Source organism: Branchiostoma floridae, chromosome 16, assembly GCF_000003815.2.
Source record: "Branchiostoma floridae strain S238N-H82 chromosome 16, Bfl_VNyyK, whole genome shotgun sequence".
NCBI classification, from domain to species: Eukaryota; Metazoa; Chordata; class Leptocardii; order Amphioxiformes; family Branchiostomatidae; genus Branchiostoma; species Branchiostoma floridae.
This window is the reverse complement of record NC_049994.1, coordinates 5,022,649-5,045,084: the sequence shown is the minus strand read 5'-3', so window position 1 is coordinate 5,045,084 and position 22,436 is coordinate 5,022,649. Positions and strand designations below refer to the sequence as shown.

The following is a 22,436-nucleotide window of genomic DNA, read 5'->3' as shown; positions in this document are numbered from 1 at the left end:
ATCGAATATTAAGTCTGGTTGTTGTGATTTTGAACCAAATTACTCCATGAGGTATGGTATTTCATTGAATAAAGAGACTCATTTTTACACAACCGCTGCTGTTCCACTGAATTTTCAGTGACCGTCTGTCACTCACTCACTCACTCACTCACTTTCCTCAAAGCAATTCTCACTGGTTCAAATTGTACTGCAGAAATAAGTGTTACAGCAATTGAATTTATTTAGTGACATACCAACCTGATGAAACTAGGTATGGTATTTCTCAGGATAAAACATGACCTCTTTTCATCGAATAAGCAATTTTGCACTATTATACTTTTAGATGCACAATATACACTTAGTCTAGCAAATGCCTTTTTTTAAACAGCTATTGTTGACCATGACGTACTAAGGTCTTCCACTGTAAGATGAACTGTTTGAATATCATTGATTTTAATTTCCAGTTTTAGGCTTGTTCTTTTAACAAGTATTTATTCAATTCCATTGTTATCTTCAATGTGGTTACATAATTAAAATCATTGCAAAATGTGGTTGCAATGTAAAAACCAATAATGCAGAAATTAACAGCAAGGTAACGACAATTTGTATTGATGATAAATCATGTACTGGTGAAAGCATACTGTAATATCATTTTCTATTGTGCTAGCAACAATTTAAAGGTCTTTGAACAACTTTTTATTGTACACCATGTTTATTGCAATGTGATCAAGACAGAAATACAATGGAGTATTTCCTAACTGTTCATAATCCATCTTTTCATTCAGAAAGATCAAATCACTTTCAACCTGGCTTTGTTTTCGATCACTTGGTTGACCTACAGGTTTGCAACAAGAGATTTTTGGCATGTCAAGACATTTTCTTATCACTACAATGTGAAGAATGTTAACTTAAGTACTATAGAATATGACCATATATGATATACATATCATCCAGCACAAGTTGGTGCATTGTCTGTTAACCATACAATTCTATTGTCTTGTTTTCACATGTATTTACACTGTTACCTCTAACACATTTCACTGACCAAGCATATTTTCTAATAGTGGAATAATACATTCAAGAATGTTCCAAACTTATTTCTAGTGTGGATTTAGTTAACTTACATATGCTTAAGACAGGTCATATCACAGACAAGCATGCTTAAAGAACAAGAGCCAAGCAAAGGAAATGGCAGAGTTCTTGTCAAGAAAAAACTAATATCTATATTCATAGTGAAGTTCATCTAAAAGTTGCAAAAGGGATGCTTGCCATACAAAGCCAGGTGCTCAGCATTTTTACATTCCACAAAGTCAGACTCTAATGTGGGATTTTTCAGCCCACTTTTGATAACAATAAAATAGTAAGATTGAGGTTTCATGCAGTGAAGAATTCCCTGAAATAAAACTCATGAAAGAGGAAATTGTACTTAATAGCAAAAGAGCACTTTTCTTCACTTCCAAGGATAGGGATGGTCAGACAATTGCCAGCCAATATAAGGGCAATCTATGCTATTTGTAACACCCCTAGATGAGTAATCTTTGCTTCCAATGTTGCCCAAATAAGTCTGATACTGGACCAGTCCATTTTGGGTTTAGGTGGGGCAGGTCATCTTTATCATGTCATCACGGAATCTCACACTGGACTAGTCCAAACCAGAAACGGGTGGGGGACAGCTTTGTTGATCATCTGTTTTGCAGCTGCTTCCCGTCCAAGACTTCTCGGATCTCGTCTGCGGTGAGCGTCTCGTATCTTAGCAGTGCCTCTGCCAATGTCTTGTGCTCCCTGGCGTGGGTTTTTAACAGAGTCTCTGCACGTTTGTAGGACTCCTGTGAACATTAGATAAAATGCTATTGTCAGAGCAGTACATCTAGAAAGGCAACACTTGCAAGCAAATACTCATCCTTCTACACAGGGAAATCCAACGACAAAAGTCAACTGCCTGTCTGTCTGTGCCCTGCTTTCTCAACCGTCACCCTTAGTTCCTGACCGCCCTGCTTATAAATATTAGTGAGCTTATCCTTATATATGCGAGACTCCTTTTGAAAACTGAAAGGCCAATTTTGGACTGACTGACAGCTGGTTAGTGGCGACGCCTACAGGAACTAAGACTGACGGTTAAGAAAGCAGGCTGCATCCAGACAGGCAGTTTTGCCGTTGGATGTCCCTGCATAGGAGGATGGCAAATACATTACATTTACATTTGCAGAGTCTAGCCTAAGAAACTACTGTTTTGTTTATTCTTGTTCAAACAGTCATATATATAATGGGTGACCAGCCCATCCTACTACTTGCTACATAATGTAATCCAACACCACAGGGTGTCTGTTACAGCTTCAGTAACCTTGGTGCTAGATGTCTGGTCAAGGTCATTGACTTTGTTTGGAGAAGACAAGGAAGAAGAAACAGAGCAAAAACAATATTTCCCTTCCCTGCAGGTTAACAGAAAATCTAGTCTAAAATGGTCTTTAGTATGGTGTAAAAGTATCTATCAACAGGGATTGGTAGCTGGTGCAGAAAAAAAGACACGTGTGTCTTTTATCTGTAACCGTTGCATTAGAATCATTCAGTAATGGCTACATGCACCTCCGCAAAGATTTCAGATAACTGGCCGCACTACCAGAACAAGAGTTCATAGACCTCAGGCCTGCATGAAATGTATTGGGTGTCTGTAGACCTATTGTGTATTTTTTTTCCCTTTTTGTCCGTGTTTGCGTGGTTGGAAAATGTGCACCATGCAAAAGTCTGAAATTCCATTTTCGGAATGTGTAAGTTTGGGCATGGATGAACATTACTTATTTTGGATTTCTGAACCATGTAACCAACCACAGTACCTTGAATTTGTTGAGACGACTTTACTACCTTTTTTTGTCTCAGATGGCCCTTGAAGTTATTCTGTCACATATGATATATTCAGTACTGATATCTTCTTATTTCAATGTACTGACCTAATGCAGCTGCTAAATCTCCTTAGTGTGGCAATGATATTCATTAAAGATTTATTCCTGGAGTGCTATAACACTTGACACTGGAAGGTTATTTGCATAATTTGACCAATTAAGTTTTTACAGTAGTTCCATAGACAACATAGAATAGTGGTAGCCCCCATCCAGCAGCAACAGTTAGTCCCCAGGGTGGTATAATATTTTTATTCAACCATCCAACTAAAACCTAAACCTAAGTGACAAAATGCAACAAACGATACCAAATTTAAAATAGAACAAAGCTTCTACCACTTAACCCTGTATGTACTATAGATTAAGCAGGCCCAAAAATCAAGCGACCATGACTAGCCCCAAACTACAAATTACCTGCATACAATACGGAAATGGCATCCCCAAAGAAACAAAAAGAAACACAGGAAGATAATATACATACCTTTCTCTTACACTCAAGCTCTATACATTTCTCCTCCACTTTAGAAAGTTGTATCTTCATCTGATTGTCAAACAGGGTAAAGGAACTTGTACCAGAACTTTAAACTCAGTACTACACAGCTCTCAAAACACCACAAAGACTAAGAAGCAAACTCAAATTGTACCTAACAGCAACAGATACTAAGTACAAACATCATCTGGCTGGAAACACTGTTGATACAAAGTAACCTGATACATTGAAGGTGGCAGAAGCCAGTGCAAAAACAGATGACGATTCTACACCTAAGCTTAAAGACCTATCAATCAACCCAAACCCAACCAAACCAAGCAGATATTGGGGGGATGCCCCAACCACACAAAAACAGGGTCAACCTACAGTATCAAGCTCAAGCACTAGGAGGCCCAAAATCAAACCTGACCACCAGGACACCAGCAACAACCCACGTAACAAATAGCAACACGATGGCATTTTGCGTTCCGGAGATACAGCGCATGCGCAGTGCCCGCACAAAAGGTAACCTGGAATGTCAAGTTCAAACACCAAGGGCGTCAAAATCAAAATTGAGAATTATTCAGCCACCGATCATCGCGCCCGCACCAACCGTCAGAAGATATAACTCCGGAAATACCCCTCCCGGACACAAAATTCGACCTGCCGCGTCAAGTTCAAACGCGACAAACGCGACAAGGCCCAAAGTCAATCCTAGGCAACAACTCCCCATCCATGCACCAAAAATCGTCGCAATGGTGCGTATCATTCCGGACACACAGCGCCAAAAGTGCCCCCAAAACACCAAAAATGCCACCTGCAATGTCAAGTTCAAGCGCCAGGAGGCCCAAAATCAAACCTGAGTGTCAGGCCACCACCCCCAACCCACGTACCAAAAATCGTCGTGCTCGCACCATCCGTTCTCGAGATACAGCGCCCTAAATCCCCAGCTTCCAAATTTTCCCACGCCCGTGAAAACCATACCTGCATACATGCAGGTAAACAGTGAAAAGGTAGATTGTCCTGTAGCACGAACCAACAGATATAGGAACTCACGAATGCCGTACATGTGCCAACTGATAAACAAGTATGGCCTGATCTCTGAGTGACTTTTGAACAAATTGAGTGACTTTTGAACAAATTTTTTGAACAAATTATAGCAACTATTGTGAATGTCTGTACATAATAACCGAACACCTATCTTCATTCTCGTGATATGTAGTCTAAGACCAAAGGTCCCTGATTTGTGATAAAAATTATTAGCAATTAAGATTTTGAACTATGGTGTCTTTTTAAATTGCTGTACTTAACTCTTGGTGCAATTCTCCCTGGAGGAGCACATGTAAATGCCAACACAATTCAGACTTAACTAAAAGTCTGCAACATGGTATGTTAATAAATATTTCAGATTTCAAATACCTTCAACATATGTCTGACTTCAGTCTCGATCATGGCCTTCATTTCTGGACTAAGACCACTTTCACCGGACACCATCACTCCCACCTATAGCAAGAAACAAAATAAAAATCAAGTTTTAAATCAAGTTTTAAACGTTCAAGACACTCAAAACCTCATCAAAGCAAATCTGTTCAATAGGTGAAGCTTTATCAGGGCTTGAAATACTTTTTTTCTGCATACCTGCACTGGTGCAGTAACATCGAAAATTACCTGCACCAGACTAATTTTACCTGCACCTCTCTGAATTTGGATCTTACTACAATTGTTCAGGAACCATTGCTATTTTTTCTTTTATACTTTATAGATGGTAACAGTCAATGCAGCTAATAACAATCCACATACACCTACATCATATGACTATCATGTATAAAACCCAGTACATGGACCAGTGCAGGTTAGGTGCAGGTAGACATCAGAAATACCTGCACAGCTCCAATTTTACCTGCATATGCAGGTGGCATTTCGAGCCCTGTCTATTCACGTGATAGAACACTACAGCATCATTTCATGGTGCCATACCTTCTCACTCATTCCAAATCTCGTCACCATCATTCTTGCGATCTTGGTTGCCTGCTCAAAGTCACTGGATGCACCTACAGAAACACAATAAGGATATGTCATGCCCCCTAGCAGTTCATGACAGAATGACATCTGACAAATCTGTAAATGTTGTGAAGTTTTTGATGTATGAAACAAGAATGTTAAGGCTTAACTCATGAATGTTTCTACGTCTGTGTATGAGTTGTGCTAACTCTTTCAAATATACTGGTATCTGTTTCAAAGAAAAGAAAACAAGGTCACACACTACGGGACTCAAAATTGACCCTATAACCTCTGTCTTCCCATCTCCCAATGCCTATTCACATACTAAATATTATCACAATCCACCAACTGGTTCTAAAGTTATGCTGACCACAAATATCCAGAAACACAGACACACACAAAGAAACAAAAAACTCCATTTTACTGACAAGATGCTATCGCAGAAACTCTAGGTTGTGCAATGTTGCAACATTTGCCCCCCCCCCCCCCCCCCCTTAAAACAGGGACATACCCACAAACACAAACATCACACACCTGTAGTGATATTGTCGGGTCCAAAGAAAATCTCCTCTGCCACCCTGCCTCCCATACAGATGTCCATCTGAGCCAGCAGCTGAGATTTGGTCTCATTCCCTGGTCCTTCTCAGGCAAGAGGGAGACCTGAACACATGAGGAACAAAGATTATAATATACAATGTACATCATGTACAACCTCTGTTACTCCTCCACTTGGTGGTTCCACTCAGTTGCAGTTCTCTCCCTTGCAATATATTTCTCAAAAAATCTGAGTAGGGATGGGGACTGTTTTTTCTTGTTGGACCAGTCCAGAAAAAACGGACCTGAAAAAATCAGTGGATCAGATCTTGGACTAATTAATAATCTATGCATGCGTTTTGTGGTTTGTGGTTTACCGGCCCAAGAAAATAACAAGAGTGAAGTAAAAGAGAGTCGATAGTCACTTTTACCAAGTTTCTACAGTCAAACTTGTTTACATGAAGATAGGACTTTAAAATGTCAGTGGAAGTTACTAAATAGATTCCTTAAAAGGGAAATGGACCATTGTTTGGTGTATCACCTATTAACAAGTTTTCACAGACAATCAGGTTCAGGTTCAGGTTCAGGTCCGGACCTGGACCTAATCCTCTGGACCTGAATCGTACCTGGACCTGAATTTTCTGTACCGGTACCCACCCCTACCCCTGAGAGAACTTACATGTCCCAATGTAGGCCCTCTGGGCATGATGGTGGCCTTGTTGATGGGCGTGGCATCTTTGGTGTAGAACGCCACCAAGGCGTGGCCTCCCTCATGGTACGCTGTGATCTTCTTATTCTTGTCATCGATCTGTGCACTCCGTCTCTCAGGACCTGGGAATGATATTTCATAGAACCTAAATATATGCGCATTCATTCATCAGTGGGTAGGTTGGTAGAAGAAAGAACAAACATTTTCAGTAGTCTTCAGTTTGTAGCAAAATTTAACCATCATGAAAACTTCAAAATTACAGTATTTAACCAACGGCCTTTTAAAGGTAACTGTGACAAAGATATATACTTACCCATGAGGATTTTGTCCTTGGCGAACTCCAGGTCGGCCATGGTGACAAACTGGTGCCCGACCGAAGCGGCGTGCAGCGCTGCCTGGTTAACCATGTTCTCCAGGTCTGCTCCGGTAAATCCTACCGTGCCTCGTGCCAGGATGTCCCCATCCACGTCTGGGAAAGAAATGGAACAAGTGGAATTAGTAAACGGAGGGCTGTACAGTATGCCATTTTCTGTTAGGCGTAACAAACTATCTTAATTCACCATCAATAGTGGCCAGTACAAACTAAACTGAATAGTGCCAACCGTTGTTGGTAAGTTGTTCGTGAGTTTATCATAAAGCTTTACTGACAAATTCTTCTCAGTCTACAAACATAAAGGGGAAATCAAAATTTAATAGTGTTCTGTTGTGTCTGTATTTCGAGTCTGGTTTTGCAAGACACCCAATGAATACAATGAACTAATCCAATGAACTCTTTCCCAAAACCTCTGGCAAGAAAAACTAAATTTTTAGTTAGACATTGCGGGGACTCTTGCATTTACCATAAAGTGTTCCTGACCATGCTTAAGTTACCGATAAGAGTAACCAGGATTCCCTCATGCACACCCTCTAAAGATAGTCTGTAGTTAGCAGTAACTACATGTAGCACTTGAATCCTGACCTACCACTTGAACGAAAGCAAACAATAAACTTACAAACATACAAGAAACTTTCTAACACTTTTTTACCTACTGTTGACCTTAAAATATGACCTATAGAACATTGACCTCACCTGTGTCAACTTTCACCTTGCCAAGGTACAACTTCAGGATCTCAAGACGACCTTTGACATCTGGACGAGGCACTGTCACTGTGGTGTCAAACCTGCCGGGACGGGTCAACGCCCTGGAAAAAAAATCATTGTGTTTCAAAACTTGCTGTCAAACAAACTAGCTAAATATATCTCATATCTCAAAGTTCCCCCTATACAATGGAACCACCTGGCCAGTTTTTGGTAGTTCCTGAAGATATTTTTCCCATTCACATCAGCTTTAAGAATCCTGTCTATAGTAACCAAAAGTCAATACAGACCAGATTTTGACGAATGTAAAAAAAAGGATGTTTTTCCACAATGAAGCACAAGTTTTTTGTTCCTAATAAATAAGAGGGCAAAAGAAGTACAATATGAAGTGAACACAAATCGACAATTCTATTCAGCCTGTTTCCTATTGAAGTTAAACACTACTTGTCCTATCTAATGAAGGATAAATGTATCTATTAGTATTATGCACCAAGTTAAAGTTTGACATTACAAGACAAGTGTCCTCATGCATTTCAGTTTTCTTTGTTCAACTGTATTGTAATATGTATCACTAGAGTTGTGGCAAGGAGGTTGATTTTGGCCAGCCTAAAAAAACTAAAAGAAAAAAAAAAATCCCTGAAAACATAACCTTAAAAGTTGAAGCTAAAGATTGATATGGTACATACGGGTCTAGAACCTCCACAAAGTTGGTGGCGCCCATGACGATGACCCCCTCGTTCTGCTTGAAGCCGTCCATCTCGGCCAACAGCTGGTTAATGGTCATCCTGGAGTAGGGGTGGACGGGAGAGTCCACTCGCTTCCCCCCCACGGAGTCCAGCTCGTCCAGAAACACCACACATGGGGCGTTCTTTTTAGCAGCAGCTGTAGGGCAAATGTCAAAGGTTAGATGTCAGGGTCATATTGAGTGGTTGATTAGATTAAGATGCTTGGCTGTGATTGGTCTGTGAATAAATGTATCGCGACAAAATCAGAAGTAATCTACTGTAAATGCATTTACTTTTCCGACAGTCTTAAAATTCATTGTAGCAAGGAAAGGGAGGTTTTCTGTGTTTTGAATTTTGGTTGAAACAATTGGTACTACAGACGTAAAAACAAAATTATATTTGCAGTGATTTCATCGTATGAAGTCAATTAAAACTAAGAAGATTTAACCATTGCAAACATTTAAATATTCACAGTTGACTAAGGATCAAAAATGACATAGGCGGAAGCTAGGTCACTTTCATAACTAGAACGTCGGAATGTCAGAAAACTCACTATCACTGAAAAATCAGGAAAAAATATTGTGAGATTTTCAAGATCTGTAAGGGAAATCATCTTACTGAACAGGTTCCTGACTCTGCTGGCTCCCACTCCCACAAACATCTCGTCAAACTCCGAGCCGCTGGCGTAGAAGAACGGGACGTCCGCTTCCCCTGCCACGGCACGTGCCAGGAGGGTTTTACCTGTACCAGGTGGGCCAACCAACAACACACCTGTGGGGAAAAAGGTAATACACCATAAATAAACTTTTAAGCTCTTTGCGATTTGCAGTAGAGAGAAACTGGAGGGCTCTAGTCAACAGAAATTCAAAAATTACATCAAACCTTTAATATAAATCATTTAAGTTTTCATAGAGGACTACTTGCCAACAACTTATCTGTCTGCATTAAGTTAGTTGCACTAAAATGCTGCTGTGCAAAATAATAGCAGTACAGCTGTATCTAGCTGTTTACTATTGCCATAGTAAGACATATTTGCCATAGCAAGACATAGTTGCCAACTATGATAGTTGACATAGTAAGACATCCATGAGGCCATCAAAAGAGTTCCTGAGTTACTAGACAATGCAGCATGGGGTGAGTTTTTGTGACTTGAAAATTTGCATGCAATTTTTACATTACAACGTTCTAGCCTGCCTGAATTTTTGTTCCGTCCCCTGGATTTTAACATCTAAGACCCTCTGAAATGCTATTTCCTGCATTTTGAGGGGCAAATTGGGTTGGTAGAGTAGACTGAGCTTGGTTCAATGGCATCTGTGCTGAATTTCTGGAGATCTTTGCAAAATTTCATTTGTTTAATATCCTCACATGCCAATTTTTGTCCGTCACAGAGGACAGAATGGGCAAAATTTTTGTCCATCCCCTGCTGCAAAATGACGGAAGGACGAATGCTGGCTAGAAGCCTGCATTACGAATAGATAATCAAGGTGGATATACTAACCCTTTGGTAGTTTGCCCCCCAGGTTGGTGAATCTGTCAGGATCTCTCAGGAAGTTCACCACCTCTTCTAGCTCCTCTTTAGCTTCTTGGCAGCCCTTTACGTCTTCAAACGTCACGTTGTTGTCCTTAACCGCCTGCACGGACGTGTCCATACCAGAAAAACGCAGTCGTCCTGTAAGTGTAAGTGTCACATAAACGTCAGCACAGGTTTGGTGTGAGGACATTGCTAACAAGAAAAGTATCTCTGGTTTTACTACTCTCACCTCTCAAATAGAAGTACCCCCTGGAATAAAAGTACCCCCCGGACAAATCTTCAAAATCTAATAAAAGTACCCCCTGGAATAAAAGTACCCCCCGGAAAAATACCAAATTGACATGTAAACTGTGTCCATGCTACTTCAGTCCAAGAGAAGATGATAAGCAGGTATGCTCTTTTTATTTATTTATGCCTCAGTATCATATCAGTTAATTGTAAATAATGAACAGAATAATTCCTATGTTATTGCACATATTTTCTTTATCTGAGTGTCACACCATCGAAATGAATGAAAGTAAAAATTGAAGACTTAAAAAAAGAAGTTTATTTTATGATCATTGTTACAAAATAAAATTTTGAAGAAACATTCCAACTTAGTAGAATACCTTCTTCACCACTTGTTGTATTTTCAATGTTGTTGAAACCAAGGAGGTCATAGACACTGCCCCCTATCGAGATCTAACGGTACTGCAGCAAAAATATCAATATCTCGCGCATTACCGCGAGATTTGGCGTGAGTTGATGAATCCAACATGGCGGATGTTTTCGAGCCGATTGAACGCTGTGCTTTATTTTGGAAGGATTTTTCCGTTGCTGGAACATTAAAACAAGTTGACTACGGGTGAAAAGTTGCGGAAAAGTATTGGTAACTTTTTAATTTGTTTGGTTGGTGGTTAATTTCTGTGTTTTGATAGAGAATTTACGGAAGTGAGTGACTGTGTGTGTAGCATGTGACCTCGATGTTTGGTGATGTTTTCGTCTTTGTTCAGCGCAAATTTCAAGATTTATGGAAGGTGAAAGATGGTCTAAAACGAAAAGGATAAATTTTTTACGAGTCCAGTACCGAATCACTTGGGTTTCTGTATTTTTGGACCTGAACCGAAACGTTTTTGCAAGTCCAGAACCGGTCCTGCGTACCGGTACGCATCCCTTGGATGTTTGGGTCATAGCGCTAGCTGCAGGGAAATCCGCACTGCCTCGTCCGAAAAATAGTGAATTTGAAGCGAAAATACCGCGGAAATATGGGCAGAAAATACCAAAATTTCAATATTTTTGGGGTCCCTGGTTAGTTAAGAAAGCCCCAATTTGAAAAAAAAATAAACGTACCGTCTAAAATAAGGACGTACCGGGTGGATTTTGAGGCGGAAAAAAATAAACGTACCGGTACGTTTATTTGAGAGGTGAGAGTATGTATCTCAAGATTTTTACAATTGACCAAGGAGGTGTTTTTTTTAACCTCCTTGAATTGACCAAACAGGGTTGGACAAGTCCACTAGCCCTATTGTCCAGGGCAAGTGAAGGTGCTAATTGGGCAAGCGAGATTTTTCCATTGAGTGAGATTTTGAAATTTGATTCCACTACAATAGAACTCTCAACACTCAAGCAGTTTGACAGCAGCATTGCTTCATGAACGATGATACTAGTAGTGAACAAATCAGGCCAACTTTCCACACAATTTGCATGAAGACAGGAGAGAAGGATCAAGAGAAGACCCTCCACATCTATATACAAAAGCACGTCTGACTTGAGTGACGGGAAACAAACAACGATAATCCCGATAGTGAGTGAGTAGGATAATCTAAGGGTTCAGGGCTTGATATCAATATACATAGTAGGAAAGTGAAACTGAGACAAAAAAAATAGAATAGATAGTTGTTGGTAGGTGGAAACAGCTTCAAAGGATGAGGAAGATGGATTATCAATTTGAGACAATAGCAACAAAGAAAACCAAAGACAAGGAAGATGAAGAAAAATTTAAAAAAAGGAAGGGATAGAGGGAGATGGATAAACATACATCTCCAAGCAACCAAGCAACTCCTATGGTAGCATAGATACTATCAAAAGCTGCCAGAGGAGTGAGGCCGGCGTAGGAGTGTGTTTGGCTACCGGAGTGGCTGATGACTACCATTGGCCAGCTGTACTCCTTAGCCAGCTTTGATACTATCTTATGGCACTGGTAAATCTGCCTGGAGCTTAGGATAAAAATGGAGGGAAGGAAAGAGAAGAGATAGGAGGTATGAATAGACACAACCACCACAGAGGAGTCTGAGGACCACCAGAGGGCTAACCTGACAGAGAAGAGCTCCCACCTCTCATCTCAGAGGTGAAACTCATGGCCAGCAGGTTGATGAGGATGATGAAGATGATGGTGAACACCAGGGTGCTGCCCAGCGCTCGCATGAAGTACGATGTCCAAGCTGAAGGGGAAAAAAAACATGGGTTAACTATGAATAGAACTAGCCAACAAAGAGATATGTACCGGTATTCAGGCTTTTAGCCAGGCATGCGTCAAGGCATCATTTATACGTGCTTTTCTTTAAAAATAAGAAATTGGACGCACTGGACACCCTTACACTGGGGGACAGATCCTCTGACAAGCATGAAATTCTGATTGACCAGGGATGCCACCAGGTCATTTGTGGTCACACGTACAGTAGAAGACTCTCTGACAGAAATTTTGGAATGCACCATTTTAACTTAAAATTCTTGAAAACTAACTCTGCACCATGGAAGGTGGATGCCCTGGACCCTCCCTACAACAGTCGCACCTAGATCACTTACCGCGACTTGACAAGAAATTTGGACCCCCTATAATAAAATCCTAGCTAAAAGCCTGCCATTGTCCATGTATCCTTATACATTTGTTCATCTATTCAGACCCTTGCACAAATGTAGTACCATGTGGCGCATAGGGCAGCAAGTTTCCTTGCTGTTTCAGTAGCAGCGTATATTTCTATAGGGAGTGGGTTATCTGCCAATTTACACTTCAGTCATTGCATCATACTTTGAACAAGAGCATGAATGATCAAACACAAAAAGGCATTGTCAAAGCAAACGTAATAAAAAACATAAGCTAAGATATCTTACTATAAAATGGAGCAGCATTTTAAAGCCTTACTTGTTGTTTTGGGGACATGTTCCTTAGACATCAGGAAACCTTCCTCAAACCCCCTCTTGAATGCGTCTTGGTCTCCACCCCCCTTCACTCGACTGGCTGCAAGCTTGTTGACATCAATTCCTGAAGAGATATTTGGGCAGTTATAGAAATTTCCCGTTGTAACAGGACATAAAATAAGACGTTTAAGCAAGACAACATTATCTTTGTTATCACAAAGCAGCATGAGATTCAGTGTCATAAAATGAAAAAAATAGAGAGAAGTTTTCAATCTTGTAATTCTTTTTAAACCTGCAAAGAAATTTTATCATTCGTAAAGCTGGTATCTAAATGGACTGCCCCAACTTGCAACAAAGTGTGCCAAGCACTTACAAAATGACCCTAACCAGGATTCATATACAAGTGCTGTACATAGCATGTCAATGTGACTGTAAGGCAAAACTGACACAAATTTGCAAAGCTGCAATTTCCTAGCAAAATCTGGTGGAGTTTGGTGAGATATCTGCTCAGGGTATATTTCAAAACACTGACTACAGAAATACTAGAAAAAAAGACTAGTCAGCTTTACAATACACTTGCTGTAATTTTGCAATACCAACCCAGAACTATAAAAAACAGGCACATAAACATTCCTTTTTGAAAACAGTTGTCAGACTAACCTTTGAGTGACTGTGCCTGTGCCATCAGGTAGCCATCTGCAAAACCAAACTTGAAGGCTTCCCGGTTCCCCTCCTTTATGTTATGTTCCTTCACAATCTTGTTCACGTCAATGGGTTTATCCTTGGCAAGGGTCGACTAATGGGAGAAAAAAGATGGAGTTAAACAAGCAGAAACACTTCTCCAGTAATTAATAAGTGACACAAACTTTCAAGACAGCTATTGAGTGATAGCCATTTTTTAGCTCTAACATATAGACTTAGACAAAGTACTGATATATGCTACTGTATATCTCTCGGACCATTGTAGTGCCTAGTAGCACATAGGGCTGCAAGTTTCCTTTTGTTTCAGAAGCATGGTATATCTTTTTACAGGGAGAGGTTGCTAGGCCTTTTCCTTTACCTCTTCAAACATTGGACCCCTATTTTACGTCCCTTCCGAAAGACAACCCAACTGAGGTGCCCTACCCAGGACTGACCTGGGGTCTTCCAGTTACCAACTAATTGGAACCAGGAGCTCAACTGTGAGGCTGCTTCCACTTGAGCTATAGGGACATACCACAAGAGAAGTTACCAAACCCGATTTGACTGAGCTCGAAAAAGATACACACATGAAAAAAGGTGCTACCTTCATGCCAGACAGAACTCCAGAAGCCTCCTCTTCTTCCATCTTGAGTTTGCTGCGCTGAGCTCGTGTTTTGAAGCCACGTCTCTGTTGTAAAACTGATAAGGGAACCATGACATATAATTAGTAAGACAGAGAAGGAATGTGGGGACGTCAGGGGCAAAGGGATGTCTCTTTGTAAGATTGTCGCACCAAAACAGGACATATCCTTGACAGCAAGAGTTTCGTGTGATTGACATTTGCAGCATTTTAAATTTATTTGCATCATTATAGCAACATTTGTGACCAGCACAAAAACAAGTCTTATTAAGTCCCAATATTTTGGTGGCACAAAAAAACAACTCTTTTCCAGTCGCGTCCAGATCTGGGAGCGAACTTGGACTGTTGCATACATATGGCTTCATGGGATTTCAGACAGTCGTGGCTAGTGGCGGACATGATGTAGACCTCTTTAATATCTAAATCATAGAGATGGAACGAATAGTTGCTTACCCGGGGAGACAGGGAAAGTAGGCTGAATACTGAGGTGTGCTGGCAGGAGGCTGGACATATTTCTTCTGGTATAACTCTCAAACAAACGGGGAGGCATGCCTGGAAAACAGAAACATGAACACTTCTCAGCACTAAATACAGATTACCCCTGAACGGAGAAAACATGCATGATTAAAACTTAAATATTAAATCAGTTTACCAGGGCTGTCTCAACTTTGAGTTTATTTGAGCCCATGTCATCAATTTCCATAGTTTAATCTGTCATTTTACACTTAGAACAACTCAATGTCACATTTGCATAATGTATAATGATGCTAAAGTACAATGATGCTTAAGATTAGAACTACATTCTACGACTATGTTGTACAACTTTAATGTACATGATGCTAGTTTTCTTGGGTTTGACTTCTTTTTAGGCAGTGGAAGACGAATTTACCCACTTCTTCTACAATGTGTCTTTATTTCATTTCAATAATAATAGTACTGATTTCTCATTGTGGAAAGTAAGCGTGTATTTTGGATACACTCATCATAAATAGTTGGATTATAATGCTACTTACCATGCTTATTTTCAAAGAAGGACTCTGCAGAAACATAGCTAGTTTGCCAGTGGCTGGGTTTCTGGTCCAACAACGGAGCGATGGCTGTGGGTAAGAGGTTATTGACCTCCTGGGCGATCACAGAAGGCGAAATCCCCGACAATCCTAGGTCCTTCAATATCAGAGAAACCTGAAGGAGGAAAGTTTCTTCTTTAAGTTTTGAAGCATTCCATATGTCTTAAGTACTGCTACAAGTCAGATATGAATTGGAACCTACATTGTATAGCCGCTGTGTACTATATACACTTTTTAAAAAAATTCAACAATGCTAAAATACATGATAACAAGAGTTTGGAGACCTCATACTGCTTGAAATCCTTAAAGAGCTTTTATACATTTCATGCAAATGACTTCTAGGTGTTAGGCAACTTGTACGTCACAAATATGAAATTTGAATCATTTACCGCTATGGAATTATTGCATTTTGGCACTATCTTTTAAAGGAGGAAGAAAGTAGATACATGTTTGCATATAAAAAATTTCCCGACACAAGTTGACATGTCCTGTGTACTTACACTGGCGTCAGACACTGTGAACTCGCTCTGTTCCTTCCGGTTCTTCTGTTGGAGCCGTTGCCATGCCGACGCATGACAAGTTGTCGAACTCTTCAGGGAGTTGAAGACATTGACAACTTGTGACAGCGGTGCTATCAGCTGGAAGGAAATGAATGCCATGGATATTTTGGTTCAAATATGTTGGTGGATTCTTTTCTTTCCTCTATTCCCTTTCACCTACTAGTACTAGTACTACAATATCTTTTTTCGATTGTCCCTGCCAGGTAACCATTCTCTACATTCTCTGTAGAGATATTTTGCTCGCCCAAGTCCTAGTAAGCATTCACCAGACCTTTTTTCTGGCACGATACATGTATCTTTCCAGCAAGCCTTTTAAGAACTACCGGCCCTTGAGCAAAATAATTGAATCCAAAACCATGAAAATGTCCAGCTTATGATAATGAACTCGACAGAGGAGGCAAAACTCCCATTACTATTATTGAGACACTAGGGGAGCTCCTAACGGTATGTTCACTGTGCTGTCTACTTCAAGTTCAATATTCTTACTTCTTTTTAAAACTGCTTTTGCACCATTTTACAGGATCATCCTCTGGGTTATAAAAGGGTTGGGGTGGACAGAATCATGAGGTGGCATTAACAAGATTATCCTGTCAACAGTGTATAAGAATATTTTAATCCTGTCAATAAATACAGTAACATAAAATTTTTATTGACAAGAACATCCACTCCTGTCAATAAACTCTGCCCAGAATACTTGTTCTATGATCTAGACATAACTTATCAACAGCTATACAAATGTGTGTTACATCACATAGGCATACTTACAGTACTAGTAGTTTTTGTACAGCATATGTATTAAGCAAGGCCCCTCGTGGTACATTACGCTATTTTCTAGCAAACATATTGTATGGACTAATACTAGGATATGATGCACAACAACATAATCATATGAGATCACAAGCTAAAATGATAGATGAACTTTGATAAAATTGTACAGATGACGAATATGCATAAATCCATCTAGTATACAATTTGCAGGGTTCTCCCCAGAATTTTTTAGCATAGTGGAGGGGCTGGCAAAAATAACCCGAACCAACGCACTGCGCTTTCATGAAAATGCGTTCATTTTGAACTGACAGAAGATGTCAAATACTAAAAGTATGATATATTATTATACTATACCACGTTAAACAGCCTCATTACTCGGGGTACATACTTGGGGTACCTACTGGCTGGCAAAATACACCAGATGATTATAGTGATTCCTTTGTTGTGAAGTGGCAGAATGACTATTGTTTTGATCATCACCCATTCACAAGTTTTTGCAGACAATGCTGACTGGAAAAGTGATCTGTGAATTTTTATTAATCTTAGCAAAACTAACGAAGAAAATAGGGAAGAAACACATTTGATTTCAAAAGGAGTATAGTGGAGCTGGGCTTGGAGTACAGTGGAGGGCCTCCGTTATTCCATCCTCTGGGGAGGACTCTGATTTGTGTAGATATCATTGCATATTACTTAAAGGCTAGCCATAGACATTTAATACTCAAATCTTCATTGTGGCAAGGAAATAAAATCGACTTTGCTTAATAATATATGCAATAATTTATCAAAACTGTTGGTTTGAGGTGACCTACGTGCGCAAGTGAACGTACAACGTGATATGATAGCCACGGAAAATACACTTTTCAAAACGCTCCTTCCAAAATCACAAAGAATATGCTATTCAGAAGAGAATGCCCTTCAACTACATACAAGTTTTATGAAACATTAAGCTAGAATTTTATGAATATTGCCCAGATTATTCAATGATTTTTCGCGGTCGCAAAAGTGTGTTCCGCAAAAAAAATCACTTGGCATTATGTAAGATTTCCGGCAGTAAAAAATTATATAAAATGGTGATATTCAGTGCTAGCTCACCTGTGGATGAAGTCCGCTGACAGAAAACATCACTCTCTTTTTGTACGGACGTAATAATTATGATTTCTGACGTAATAAATGCTCAAAACATCACAATTTTTCACGATAGTTGCACGGGCAGATGACAAACCGGGAACAAGATGGCTACTTTATACATGCGCATGCGTTTACGTAAAAAATCTCGTTCCCAGCGTCCCAAACCTTTGAGTTTCATACTTATGAAAGAAAAAGAAACACAATTTTCCAGACACATATTCCCAAACATATTTTTGAATAAAAGATATCTCATATGATCTACTTATTACGTTTTTGCGTCATTTTTTCTTTGTTTTCTACTTACGCAATGTTCATAGCCCTGAGAACGAGAGCCTATTACATCACTTCCGTTTTTAAGTATGGTCATATAGGGGTGTGTTAAAAATTACTGACACATTTTTTCTCTATTTATGACTTTTTCCTCATCATGAACTCTTCAACTGGTATAAAAACCTTGTCTTAATAATAGTTTTTTTTAATATTATTAATTGTGATATCAAAAAAGTTCGGATACTTTTCTGATAGTATAAAACTTACCCCCTATGTCAAATGGTATGACCCGTATCATCCATGTGTTTTTCCCGACAAAGAGAGCGGGAAGTTGCATGAGTTTGATAAACGTCGCCCAAAGTTTGGTAGGTTACGGGGCAAAATCTACTTTCTTGATGTAATCTTTTACTGTAGCATTGGACACGCTAGCTGTCACTAATGCTATTGCTCTCAATTGTACGTAACTAACTGTAAACAGTGCTTTGAATGCTGTTTGCTGTTATGGGGAGGGGGGCATTCTTTGATTTGATCTGAGATTTCTTTGATCAGTATAAAATTTGTATGATATTGTATGATATGTATACAATATGATGTACAACCTGGCCATGTTTGTTTATTTTTGGTTGCATTTACAAATTGAATTACTTTTAACTTCGTTAACTTCGTTATGTTTAAATACTAAAAAAATTGTTTTCTTCCAACAGGTGTGTCAACAACTCAAATTCAAAATGGCAGCACAAGAAACGACAATGGAAGGTTCAAATGGTTCTAATGTGACAGTGGCCAATCAAGCTACTGGTATAAGTTTACACCCACAAGTTGTACCACTAAACCACGAAACCTGCAGTGTCGACATTATTGACTGGTCCGACGACAATCGTATTGCCGTGGCAACCAAAAAGGGCGTGTACTGCCTGAACTTCTTGTCCTCAGCTGACCTTGTTGACGAGAACTTTAGGATGCAAAGAACGTTCCTTGAGCTCTCTACAAAGAAGGCTGTTAGTGGAACTAACCTGTCGCAAGAATATATGCATGGGCAGGTCATCGCCTTAGAGAATGGCTACCGGGCCGTTCGCTGGTCGCCCTTAGAGTGCGGCGCGGACGGAAGGTGCTTGTTAATGACCTTGACCTTGGACCACAGTTTAGCTGTTCACTTTTCGCAGCAAAGCCAGCTACACTGGCAAGAGATTTTAGACTTCTCCGAACTAGAATCAAGCCACAAAGAGACTGCAAAGTCTGGTAAGAGATCGCCTAAACTCTTTGCAACAGACATGCAGTGGTCAGAGACTTTTTGCAAGGCGTGTGATACAGGGGATGGATTTGAACTTGACAGACACGTCATGCTAGCAGTGGCCACAAACAGTGGCCAGGTTGTTCTGTGGGAGTTTAAATGTCCCATTGTAGACCGCACAAGTGCCGTGGGCCGCCAACTGATCGAAACAACTTCAGAATGTATCACATGCCTGGCTTGGGTGCAGGAACAGAATAATCCACCAGGGGGCATTGCTTTTGGCCACCTGGATGGGACAATCTCCATATGGCCTACAGGAGTGGATACAGGGTCAACGACCTTCCTGACAACACCTACAGTGTTGTGGAAAGAGAAGGATCTGCTAGCCGTAACATCTGTGAAATCGAGGCCTTTAGAAAAGAATGGAAGTATCCTTGTGGCAAGCAAAGGGCCCAATGTGATGTGCTTTGAGATAGAGAAGTCAGGGGACAACATCACGCTTTTACATACAGTGTGGACAGATGCCATTCATTCTATGCCTATTTTGGGGCTAGCTTTGAGTACAGAACACAAGATATACACTTGTTGCATGGGCAGTGCAATTACAGTCACTAACATCAAGAGAAACAAATCAGGCTTGTCTTTAGAAGCATTCCCAATCGATACCAACTCATCTCTGCTTAAGCGTGGTTACGGTGTAGCGCTTTCAAGAAACTCTGTGTTTCTGGGATGCGTATCTGGACTAACCGATACCCTGAATGGCGTGGTGAAACTTCAGGTGAACTTTCTACAGTTGAAGTCTCAGGAAGAAGTAACAGCAGCTTTGGTATCACCAAAGGTTGGGACTCTGGCTCACAACAAAGACTTGGTAGAGTACTGGAGACAGAAGTCATCGTCCTCAAGGTCGTTGCCCCCCAATCTGAAGCCCATACTGTATGAGGAGCCAAAAATACATCCACATCTTCAATTTTTCCTGTTGAGACTCTCCATTGCACTGGAGAAAGAGAAGGGTGAACTCGGCAATGCAGGAACTGTGAAAGATTTGGAAGACATGCTAGCAAGAGTGACCACCTTTTTGGCTGTGAGACAGATGCAGAGTATGTTCAGTGGACAGGAAACAAGCATTCCCAAGGCACCACTGATGAGAACAATTCAAGATTGGCTGAGGAAAAAGGGCCATGGTGACCCTGACGTTCCAGTGGCTACGTCGGTAACAGAACACCCAGCGGAAATATGCAGATTATGTCAGGGGTCAATCGAATTTGACGACGTCAGAGCGGCAACGTGCGAAAATGGCCACTCATGGGAACGCTGCTGTCTGACATTTGCCGCCTGTCAAGTTGTTCCCTACAGGAAGTGTAGGCTGTGTGGTGCTGCAGCTCTTCCTAAACCTGCTAGGGGGAGTCGAGAAGTTTGTCCAGAACTGCTCATGAGCAATAGTTGTACTTTCTGTAGTGGAGACCTTCTGTGATAGTAACACCATAGATTTGGTTTTATGTAATGTCTTTATCATATCATGATTGTCTTGCACAATGATTTGATAAAGGCTACAGGGTTCTAGCTAGTGCATTTTAGCGTAGTGGACCACTACACTATAATTTGTGACCACTACAGTGCTCTAGCCAGCGTCCGTTTTTCTGTCAATTGACGGAAATTTGCTGCATGTGACGGAAAATTTTTCAAACCAATCCGTCAAGGTCGGACAAAAATTCTTGGTGGAAGCTACAGGTGGCTTGGGGACGCTGTCCACGGCCGTAAAAGCCACACACTGTTTGTCTTGCTATTGTTATGATTGTTGACAATGTGTGTCGGCACCCTTTCGCATACGATAATCTCATTAAAAACCCGTTTTTCAAGGTCTCATTTCCGTCTTTCTAACTTGATTTTCGCGGTTTTTGCGACAACGGGAATTGGAGCTGGCTAGAGCCCTGAACCACTATGCGAAAATAAGGGCCACTACGCTAATTTTTAACCAGTGTAGTTGTGCTTTGCTATCATATGCTTGTTCAACAATGTCTAATCAATGTCTGGACAATGACAAATGATGATATAACACTCAAAACTGACCAAAAAATCCTTCAAATTACATGTGACGTTAACAGAGTGCCAACTTTTATTTCTACATTTTCAAAATCTTGCTGTGGAAGGGCCAAGACCCCCCCTTCCACACCAATCTCCTGATTGGTCGCTTTGCTACCATGTCATTCCCACTACGCTGAAATGAAATCCTGGCTAGAACACTGGGCTATGTTTGATTACTTTTTGCGAACAGCAGTGAGCCAATGTATACTTTTCATGTCAGTACAAAGAGTGTATTAGCCTATACCTACTAGCTTCAATTTATATACCATTAACAATCTGTTTAGTACTCCCTGTAGTTGATATTGTTATGTTACTTATTTTTGTCATGTTATTGCGACCCATTAAGCACTATCAGTATGTGGTCTTAATTTCCCAGTGGTTGCGTAACAGTGATTTTACACACTCATAGAATGGAGGTAATCAAATCTTGAATAAAATTGGTATGGCTGCTTTTGTGTGCATTAACGGATACAGGCACCATCCATGCAATTGTATAACTAAAATTGCCGCAAATGGAAGTCAGTGTCTCCTATGAATAAATATATGATATTGACACTTGTCCCAACAGAAAAATGTGATTATTTCATTGTGAATGTGTGAGATGGATAAAATGATACACGTTCCATCCGTGGAATTGTATAACTGTAAAATTGCTGCAAATGGAAGTCAGCGTCTCCTATGAATAAATATACCAAAAAGACACTTATCCTAACAGGAAAATGTGATATTTCATTGTGAATATGTGAGCCTGTGTTCAGCAAATAATTTATCGTTGACACAAAGTGCTAGGGTCTTGTATTCAGTCAAGCATGCGGGGTCATCCTTAGTCTATTAGGTAAACATGTTTCTTTTAAGTACAGAGAATTGAAGTTGAAGGTCTCCTCAAACATGTCTGCAGTTATATAGGCCATGTTGATTTAGTTACATGGATGACATCCGCGCGCGCATCAATTTGAGACCGTTTCCAAAAAT

At 40.3% G+C, this 22,436-nt stretch overlaps 2 protein-coding genes across 2 annotated transcripts; one reads left to right on the top strand and one right to left on the bottom strand.

The window, feature by feature from the left end:
* Positions 1-672: 672 nt before the first annotated feature.
* LOC118403722 (ATP-dependent zinc metalloprotease YME1L1-like) lies at positions 673-18,028 on the bottom strand. Its single transcript, XM_035802504.1, is given in 19 exon segments — positions 673-1,805; positions 4,762-4,845; positions 5,320-5,393; positions 5,878-5,976; positions 5,979-6,003; positions 6,557-6,708; positions 6,900-7,055; positions 7,656-7,768; positions 8,351-8,546; positions 9,008-9,160; positions 9,888-10,058; positions 12,233-12,340; positions 13,042-13,161; positions 13,698-13,833; positions 14,323-14,417; positions 14,812-14,910; positions 15,372-15,540; positions 15,926-16,063; positions 17,846-18,028. Coding segments are annotated over 19 exon segments (2,262 nt in total). The 5' UTR covers positions 17,876-18,028; the 3' UTR covers positions 673-1,661.
* A 394-nt stretch (positions 18,029-18,422) lies between these two features.
* Positions 18,423-20,864, top strand: LOC118403726 (general transcription factor 3C polypeptide 4-like). The gene is made up of 2 exons (XM_035802520.1): positions 18,423-18,516; positions 18,856-20,864. The coding sequence occupies exons 1-2, from the start codon at positions 18,424-18,426 to the stop codon at positions 20,851-20,853; spliced, it is 2,091 nt and encodes a 696-aa protein (XP_035658413.1). The 5' UTR covers position 18,423; the 3' UTR covers positions 20,854-20,864.
* Positions 20,865-22,436: the final 1,572 nt, after the last annotated feature.